The sequence below is a fragment of the Sceloporus undulatus genome, chromosome 6 (genome assembly GCF_019175285.1).
Source record: "Sceloporus undulatus isolate JIND9_A2432 ecotype Alabama chromosome 6, SceUnd_v1.1, whole genome shotgun sequence".
NCBI classification, from domain to species: domain Eukaryota; kingdom Metazoa; phylum Chordata; class Lepidosauria; order Squamata; family Phrynosomatidae; genus Sceloporus; species Sceloporus undulatus.
The window spans coordinates 167809807-167819691 of record NC_056527.1 but is presented as its reverse complement, the minus strand read 5'-3'; the positions used below and the strand labels follow the sequence as shown (position 1 = coordinate 167819691).

General features: G+C 44.4%; 1 protein-coding gene across 1 annotated transcript in view; it reads right to left on the bottom strand.

Annotated features, from left to right (window-relative positions):
- IGDCC3 (immunoglobulin superfamily DCC subclass member 3) overlaps positions 1-9885 on the bottom strand; it is a 56992-nt gene that overhangs the window by 13937 nt on the left and 33170 nt on the right. Inside the window, 5 exon segments of the mRNA XM_042477543.1 lie at positions 389-554; positions 3961-4119; positions 5207-5344; positions 7788-7918; positions 8735-8879. Of these exon segments, the coding sequence (XP_042333477.1) occupies positions 389-554; positions 3961-4119; positions 5207-5344; positions 7788-7918; positions 8735-8879 (739 nt within the window).

Sequence of the window (9885 nt, the reverse complement as noted above, 5' to 3'; positions counted from 1 at the left end):
TATTATTATTATTATTATTATTATTATTATTATTATTATTATTATTATTATTTATTGCATCTAAATGAATCTGAGGAAGTAAGTAGACTTAGGTCTACAAAAGCCCATGCTGCCAGACTTCTTTCTTTCAGTGAGTCTCAGAGGTCCTACAAGATCTCTGTATATAGTATTACTATATTATTATTATTATTATTATTATTATTATTATTATTATTGCATCTAAATGCTTCTGAGGAAGTAGACTTTAGTCTAGGAAAGCTGACTCTGCCAACGTCTTTATTTCAGTTAGTCTCAAAAGTGCGCCAACATTTCTCTACATGCTGACTGAAATATTCAGAAAGAGATAAGCATCTGTGTCAAACCCTTGCCTTGGGACAGGTGGGTTTACCTGTTGTTGTTCTTCAGCTTAACATGCTCCGTAGGCTCCAAAATCTGCCCATTTTTCAGCCAAGTGATCTGGGGAGGGGGTTCCCCTTGGGCCAAGCAGGTAAAGATGGCGGTGGTCCCAACGGGCCGAGAAATCGATTGCGGGTGCTGCACGAATTCTGCGGGAGCTGCAAAAAGAAAGAGCGGAGCAGAATTTATCCATCTGTAGAAACTTGGCATGGTGGGCAGGACACTAATGCAGTGGCTGAGATCCACTTTAATGCCCTGGTTCAATGCAAGGGAATTCTAGAAACTGGAGTTTTGTGAGACATTTAAGGGGTAAGAAAAGACCTGCCTTATAATGGGAATGAGGGACCCTTTGGAATCAATTTCCCACACAGAGCAAGGGCAAATCGGAAATGGGTTTAAACTGCAAGTGAGAATGAGCCCTTAACCTTCTCCATCAGAGAGATGTGGTGCAACAATAAAACTACAGCGCGCCTGCGTTTTATGCGGCTTTCCGCATACGCAGAAAGCCGCACTGGAAGAGCCTGTTGCGCCTCCCCGGAAGAACTAATGGGGCGTGTGCCACTGCACTACTGCACGGCGTGGGCACAAACCCCATTAGTTCCTATTGGGTTTCAGCATACGCTGATTTCCCCTTATGCGGAGGGATCCAGACCAACATTTTAAATCCTTTTTATGCATGAAACACACATCTGGAGGATACTACCTTCTTAGACCCATAGAGTCAAAAGAGACCACAAGGGTCATCCAATCCAACCCCATCTGCCATTCAAGAATACCCAAGCCATTTTGTTCACTTCATTTGTATTTCTATCCTGCCTTTCTTGGCATGCAAGGCAGTTTACAGCATACTAAAATGGCTAATAAAACACAGTAAGCTATAAATATAAAATTATAGATTGATTTAAAACACTCATTAAAACATTTTTTAAAAGAACACCACAGTAATAAATACCGGCATTAAAACGTTAAGCCTGGGATCCTGTTGGACAGTCTCAGTTACAGGAGACCCACTGAATCCATTGCTGAATTGGGAGACAACTTATAGCTAAATTTCATTGATTCAATAGGTCTGGTCTACTTTTAAGACTCATGCTTAAAAAGTCCAGCAGGTCTATTTAGATCCAGTTAATTAAGAAAGGCTTCCTTGAATTAAAAAAAAAAGTCTTTGCAAAAAATAATAGGGAGGGAGCTAACTTGATTTTCCTGGGAAGGACATTCCGTAATCTACCCTCCAACATTTCGGAGATGAAAGTAAAGAACTCATGCTGCCAAACAGCAGTAGATTGTGGTCAAGATGGGAAAAATTGTTAATGAGGATGAACATATATATTAGGAGAGGCTGCAGCAGCTTGCTTTTGTCTGCACCAGCTGGGAATCTCTAGGTCCTCCAGTGCAACTCCATAGAATTGCACTGGAGGAGTTACAAATTCCTAGTGGAGTGTTCTCTCTAGGAACATCTAGGTCCTTCAGTGAGACTTTTGGTTCAAGTTGACTATTGAGTTGCGCTGGAGGACCGAGAGATTCCTAGAGAGAACAGGTTAATAAAATCCGCAAAAGTCAAAGCCACACATGCGGAGGGATGGGCATATTTCAGAATTTGGGATACGGGATATTCAACCTGTACTGCTGCAAATTTTGAATCAAATTTGGTTTGCACCAGTGGAAGTAAGCCAAGGACAGAGGAAAAAAGTGGGAGGAAGGGAGAGAAACTGGGACTTTTTAAAAGCAGCTGGAAAAGCGGGATGGAGAGAGAGATTTAATCAGGAGTGTCACAGGTGAATCGAGAGAGTTGGAAAGCATGGAGTAGAAGCAGAAAGCTACTTCTAAGTTTAATCAGGAGTGTCAGGGGTGAATCGAGAGAGTCGGAGAGCATGGAGTAGAAGCAGAAAACTACCCTGGAAGTCAATGGCAGGTGAGCACAAGAGCAGAAGTAAACCTCTTGCATCAGCAACCCTGTGAAAATGTCCAATTAAGTTGCTCAGGCGAGAGAAATATAATTTTAGATGCTGGGGCTCATCAAGCCGCCCGTTAATGAGCAAAGCTGATGAGAATGCGGAGCGGCTTGAAACAGGCCACTTCAAAGACGAAGTGCGGACTCGCAATCAGGGAAGGATTAACGCCATTGAGTCTCTTGCTGCCAGCTGGGTAGGTCCCCCCCTCCTTTTTCTTTTTTTCCAAAATGCATTCACTTTGTAAAAAAATTCACCCTGGAGACTCAACGCCCAGCAAACACTCAAGAAACTCCTTTCTGGCTGTTCTTGGGCGTTCTGGGCCCAAGTCATTAAAACTGGCTTTTCGGGGACCAGGGTTAGGTCTTTGGCGTGCAGAAACGTACCCAATTTCAAAGGGCTTTCTTGGGCACCTGGATCAGAGCTGTAGTCTCAGAGATCTAGCCACAGGAGGGCTCAAGGATTAAGCTAAACCACCACTACCCCTCTAAATTTTCAACCTTACTTCCCTCCTTAAGAACAAAACACAACAAAAGCCAGGCTTTTCCTGCACAGAGAAAGAAGCGCATCTGGGGAGGCCCCATTTGGAGCAAGCTGCAAAGTAAGTCTTGCTCTCATCATCTCATGCTCTGGCTGTAGAGTATGAAGATAATAATGATGATGATGATGATGATGATGATGATGATGATGATGATGATGATAATAATAATAATAATAATAATCTTTATTTTTACCCCGCCTCTCCATCAGGATCAAGGCGACTTAAAAGGTAGAGGGGGATGGACCAATTTAACTTATTTTTTATTTCAGTCGTCTTGGCTTTTTGGGGGAGTTCAGGCTTGGTTTGCTCCAAGGACCCATTTCTTTGCCTTTGCAGCCATCCATGGTATCCACAAAACGACAGTTCAAAAGAGTGGATTCTCTTCCAATCAGCTTTCTTCACTGTCCTGCTTTCACATTCGTACATAGAAATGGAAAAAACAATGGTACAGTCAATCTTGGATTTTTTGGTATCCAGTGTTATATCTTTACCCTTCAGGATCTTGTCCAGTTCCTTCATAGCTATCCTTCCAAGTCCCGGCCTTTTTCCAATTTCTTGACCGCAGTCGCCATTCTGTTCAATGGTGAGCCAAGGTATTAAATCCAGTTAGGCCAGATGTCCTCCTTTTCCTAGACCTGTCCTCCATTTCAAGTTTCTGTCCAGGAGGGATTCCAAAAGGTCCTCCATTCTGAGCAGAACTCAGAAGCATGGGTTTACATTCCCAGGAGTGTTGGTCATGTCACCAATTTTTCTCGCATTGCCCACATTTTGTGGTGCTTGTCTTTCTTTGCAGTTGTGACACCTGGCCACCCTGGGAAAATCTTGAGCTGTTTCAGTGTTGTTGTTACCTTCTTTAAAGTTACATAAATCATCTGTGATTTTTATTTTTTTGTCTTCTTAGTGTTCAGCTGTAAACTTGCCCTTCTGTTTGGTTTTAGATGTGCAAGAAATACACAAGGACAATCATTGGAAGATCGGTTGTCCCAACAGGGCAATGGTTTCAGCCTCCCCAAAACAGCCCCTTGTTCATTTAGTGACCCCCTTCCCCGGGGGTCCCAATCCCACCAGCCTTACCTTGCACCACCAGCCTTCCTTGGGCTGTCCTTCTCACTCGCGTACCAGGCTTGTTGGCTGCACACACATAGATCCCAGAATGCTGCACGGTCAGGTCCGAAATCATGAGGTTTCCAGTCCCAAGCACCTGAATCCCTTCCACGCCAATCGGTCGTCCATCTAAATTGGTGGGAGGAAAAGAGAGGAGAAGAACTTGACTATCGCCTGCCTTCATCCATGGCATGGGAAAAAGGGTCTCGGGCTTACTATCTTTTAAGCCAGGATGGCATTTCCCTGCATCCAAAGAGTGCATGTTATTCTTCTTATGTGCCCAGATGTCCTCCTTTTCCTAGACCTGACCTCTCCAACTCAACTCCAACTTATGGTGACCCTCTCCTGGGGAGTTCCTTGGCAAATTTTGTCAGAGGAAGCAGTGGTTCCCAAACTTTGGTACCCTAGGTGTTTTGGACTTCATCTCCCAGAAGTCCTAGCCAGCTTGGCCAACAGTCAGGAATTCTGGGAGCTGAAATCCAAAACATCTGGAGGAGCCACTGCTTTAAGGTTAAATGAGAGTATGGTTGACCAGGCTCACCTAATAGGTTTTTATGGCTGAAAATGGATTTGGACTAGTTGAACATTCAAACCACTGCACCGTATTGGTTCTCAGAAACAGGACACATAATGGCCCTACATGCAGGATAGGAACTGTATAGCCCTGTGGCTTTGTTTTGGTTTTTTGGACTACAACTACCAGAAGCCCCGGCAACAGACTCTATGGTGAGGACTGCAGGGAGTTGCAGTCCAATGACATCTAGAAGGCTGCATGGTTTTCCTGCTCCTAAATCAAATGATCAGACCCAAGTACAGTTGTTGTTCTTGTGTGCCTTCAAGTCGTTTCTAACTTATCCAAGCCCATTCTTTCAGCCGTAACCATCTTGGGACAAACATGGAGGAAACGGGGGGGGGGGGAATATAAATAAAATAAAATGAAGAGTTAAAATAAACTTTTGGCTCAGTGTTGGGTGGAACACAAGAGAATAAGTACTTAAGCCACCGAGATGGGAAAGAGAGCATGGCAAAATTAACCATCTCTTGTTAAACGGTGGCTGGTTTGCAGAGTGAGCTGTAAAAAATCTGTAAAACAGAGCTTGCCAAGCATTTAATGAGCAATAAGAGAGACTGCCCTATGATCATTGCACGATTCTGTACGAAACTGTGCCTGAACTGAACAAAACGTACCTGGCCAAAGGGTATTTTGGTTACTTACCAAGTCGGCTCCAGGAGACAATTGGCCTGGGATTTCCAGTTGCAATGCATTCCAGGACAGCAGTCTGGTGCACAGTTAAGGTCAGGTTCTCTGGCCCCACAAGAATCATTGGGTCTTTATATACAGTAGAATGGGAACCTATGCAGACAGATGAACTTGTTTGTCTAAGACCGATTGCAAATGAGAAAGGCATGGTGTGTAAAATTCATTCCTGGATGCCCCCAGTCTACTATTTCAGAAATGCCATGTTATATCAAGGCTAGATGAGACGAAAGTAGTAGAGGTTGGTGATGACTCCTTTAAGGCTAATGACAGGAATGGATTCCTTGCCCACTGATGTGGAAGCCACTTTCTATCTCTGGAGTAAAGCTGTCATGCTGGAACTAGAAGTGCATCACCACTGTAGAAATAATGCCGTTTGACACCACTTTAAGTGCTGTGGCTCCATCTTATGGGATCCTCAGATCTGAAGTTTTACAAGCTCTCTCGCCTTCTCTGCCAAAGCATGTTGGTGTCTCATAAAACTGCAAATCCCAGGGTTCTGTAGGCTGGAGCCATGGCAGTTAAAGTGGTGTCCAGCAGCTGCTTGTGCAACTGTCTTGCCCAGCCTTTCAACACTGGGCACAACTGAATACTTCTTGACCCAGACAGCAACTGAGCGGCTTGGAGGAAGGTCAGGAGAGCGCCGTCACTTGGTTGGCAGCCATTTTCCTTCCAGATTGTAGCTTAACAAATAGGATAAATAGGATTTTGGCTTTGGGGAGCTGTAATCCCAAAAAAGTAATGTTCCCAAGCTTGTTGGTTTAATTTATTGAAAGCATTTGTTCATCGCCTCTTAGTCCACCAGCCCCCCCCCCCCCTATACTCAACAGATAAAAACTTTTAAAACATTAATGGTAGAATTTTTTAAAAAAATTAAATCAATCTCTGAATTCATCTCTCAGTATTTTTTTTCCGAAGGGAGGAAACTGTTCAGTCACCTTCTGATCACCAGCAAAACGGATCAGAGCAAGCCTTAGCTGCAAGAAAGCATGAAAGGAATGCTGTTTCTGGGTGAAGGTCAGCCTTGGCACAGACAAGAGATGAAGTCCTCTTTGCCAGCAGTTTAAGAGGCTGGTTTCCAGTTACATTCTGGGAAGCAGATGTGGGAGCTGTCACTTGCTAAGTGGGCGACAAGGCCGAAGGAAGGTGGCACTGAATGGGAAGAGTAGTTTTCAAGAGGGTGCAAGGAGATGTGGGAGATGGCCCTCAGCATTTTACTCATGGGAGCACTTCTTTGCATATTAGTTTATTTTTGTCTGATACAGCACAACCGCAGCCCATTCAAGGCTATGGGAGTGGAGTCTTGCATACACTGCCACTGGACATGCACATACACTTGGAGGAACATGAATTCAAAGCCATAGCCATGTCAGTCTGGAAAATCATGATGCAAAGGGAGCCTGTAGCACTGTTGAGACTGACTGAAGGAAAGATGTTGGCAACATGATATTTCCTAGGCTTCAGTCTATTTCCTCAGGTGCATTTATGTAATGTAATGTCCAAATGTACAGAGAGATCTTGTAGCACCTTTGAGACTGACTGAAAGAAAGAAGTTGGCAGCATGGGCTTTCCTAGACTTCAGCCCACATCCTCAGATGCATGTTTGGAGGGGAGAATTCAGAGACTCTGGAGACTTCTTTCTTTCAGTTAGTCTCAAAAGTTGCTACAAGACCCCTTTGCATGGAGGAACATGGGCACACAGATGTCCATGAGTGTGCATGGAATGCACATGTGCATTTGGTGGTACATTCAGTTGCACAACAGTTGTACAACACTGCAGATCCCTTCCAGAAAATGATATGGAAGAGAGGGAATACAGGACAGGAATGCATTCAACTCCCTTCGGAGGGTTCAGGAAGAGTTAGATACATATAAACTTTCTGGTTGTTTAGAGCTAACTAGTTCCAGCCTCTCTTTACAGAGCTCCTTTCTGCCTCCCTGTTGTTACACCCAAAGGTTTAAAAGCATGGCCACAATGCAAGGCTCTCTCAGCGCAGGTGTACAGGACTGTTTTGCCAGGGGCAAGCGGCAGATGGTTGAAATTCCAGAAGCGTTTTTGGTTCAGTAGCACAGGTTGCTTCTTTGCAGGGGATCAGGGATTCTGCTGCCTGGATTGTGCCACTCACATGGGATTTTGGGTCTGTGAAAAGTGCTGTGTAAAATTAAAGAGTCCGTTTACTGGTGTCTTTTTTTATCTGACCTGAAACATCTGTATTCTGTTCTTTTAGTAGACAACAACCTAAAGATGGGTCAACTGTATGATCTGGTGGGAAGGAAACAAATGCAATTTCAACCAAACTAAAGAGTCCAGACGAAGGGAAGTATCCTGCTTTGGACAATGTTGGGTCTGTTTATTAAGATAAAAGTGTTCATGGCGACAGTGTCACAGGACAGCTACACTGTAAGCCCAGTTCTGTGTGGGTTCTCCTCCAATGAATGGAGGATGACATGTCACCCTGATACATGTAGGTTTAAAAAGTGAAAAGAGCAATCTGAAATCCCATACACACACACACAAACACACACTCCTCTGACCAACCTGATACAGTGAGCCTGGCTCCCCTGCTAATCTTCACGCCGGCTGTATTGGTAGCTACACAGTGGAAGATCCCAGCGTCTTCAGCTTGGAGCCCAGTGATCTGCAAGACACCTTTGGGCAGCAGTGTGTACCTACAAGAGCAAAGGCAATCGGTGACTATGCTGCTTCAGGATGGCAAACCCATATGGAGATTTGCAGAAACTACCCAAGGTTTTATGAATGCTATCCAAGGTGCTGATCCCATTTAAGGAAAAGGATTCTGCATCTTGGGTAGCATTTACAGATCTCAGAGTAGCTCCTGTAAAACCTAGCATGGATTCACTGCCCCAAAGAAATAGATTCACCAGGAGGAGCAAAGACAGGTTTGTGACAGCGACATCCTTCTGAAATGTGCAAAGTCAAGGGGCAACCTATAGCAGAGTTAGGAAAAGAAAAGCCTATGGACCACATGCAGCCTGTGGGATTCCATTTTGTGTAATGCAGTGCCTTCTAAAGCCAACTCGCAACCTCAGAACCCTCCAATTTCTAAGCAGAAAAGTTTATTTTTTCAGCCCAAAAGACCTGAAAAGGGATGAAAGATATCCTAAAGTGTAGCAGTTTTCCTCCAATGATCCCTCCGGTCCCCCATAAAACTTGAAATGCCCTCACAGCTCCTGTCACGTCAGCCAAAAATTAAATGGAAAGTGACACTGTATCACTTCCAGTGCTGTTGGGGGTGCCCCCAAAGGCATGAGTTAAAAATGACCCTTCTGCAGTTAGTGTTCTGGAGGCAGGATCATCTCCATCCATTCAGAGCAATGGAGAGCACCTACAGGCAAAATATGGTGCTCCTTAGCACACTTTCCAGAAATCTGTGCAATGTGCAGGAGAGGTGTGTGGATGTGGTAAAGTTGGAAATGACCTCCTCTAACCACACGATCCTGAGGAAACAGGGCCCCAGTCCTTACCTGTCATTCTCTGTATTGATGGGCAGGTGATTCTTTTGCCACAGGATCACTGGTTCTGGCAAGCCATGGATCTGGCACTGGAACCTGGCAACACCGCCTTCTTCCACCACGGCACTCTGGGGGTGAATGTGGAAGTCGGACATGGCTGGAAGGAAAAGGAAAGATGAGATGGTGAGGTGGGATAGGTTCCCATCTATTCCTATCTGGCATCACTGCCAGCAAGAAGTGCCTGGAAAAGTGACTCTCAATATAAGAATGAATATTAGCAATGTGACAAAGCCATCCATAACCCAGCAGAGGAGGCAATGATGACCAGTGACTCTCATGCCAGTGGGATGTGAATCTCTGGGTTTTGTTTTGCATTTTAAGAAAGCCATGCAAGGTGCTAAATCAGTGGTTCCCAAACTATGGCCTTCCAGGTGTTTTGTACTTCAACTCCCAGATGCCCCAGCCAGGTTGGCCAATTGTTGGGAATTCTGGGAGCTGACATCCAAAACATCTGGAGGATTGAAGTGTGGTGCTAAACCCTATCTTCCAAAATAGGTTCAGAGTCTTGAATTGCTCTTTTAAAGCCATCTTTAAATATCTGAAGAGACATGATGCAGATTGAGTGAGCTTGTCTTCTGTTGCTCACTCAATCTGCACAGAGCGAACAGGAACCAATGGAATCAAACGACGAGAATAGAGATCCCATGTAAACATCAGGAAGAACTTCTTTGCTGTAAGAAATGCTGTTCTTCATGGGAATGGACTCCCTCAGAAGATGCTGGTCTCTTCTGCTTTGAAAATCTTTAAACAGAGGTTGAAGTTATTAATACAGCCAGTCTTCCACATTTGCAGATTTGACTTTTGAAGATTTCATTATTCGCAGATTTGACTAATATGTTCTCTCTAGGTCCTCCAAGACAACTCTATTGTTAACTTCCACTGGAGGCTGGCCATAGAGTCATGCCTAGAAATTCTTAGAGCAAACACTTCTCTAAGCATTTTAGGTCCTCCAATGCGACTGTATAGTCAACCTCTGCCAGAAATTGACCACAGAGTTGTGCTGGAGGACCTAGAGATTCCTAAAGAGGTGTTCTCAGAGACAGGGGTCTTGTGCCCCTAACCCCAGCAAATGAGGAAGGCCCACTATGTTATAGATATTATTA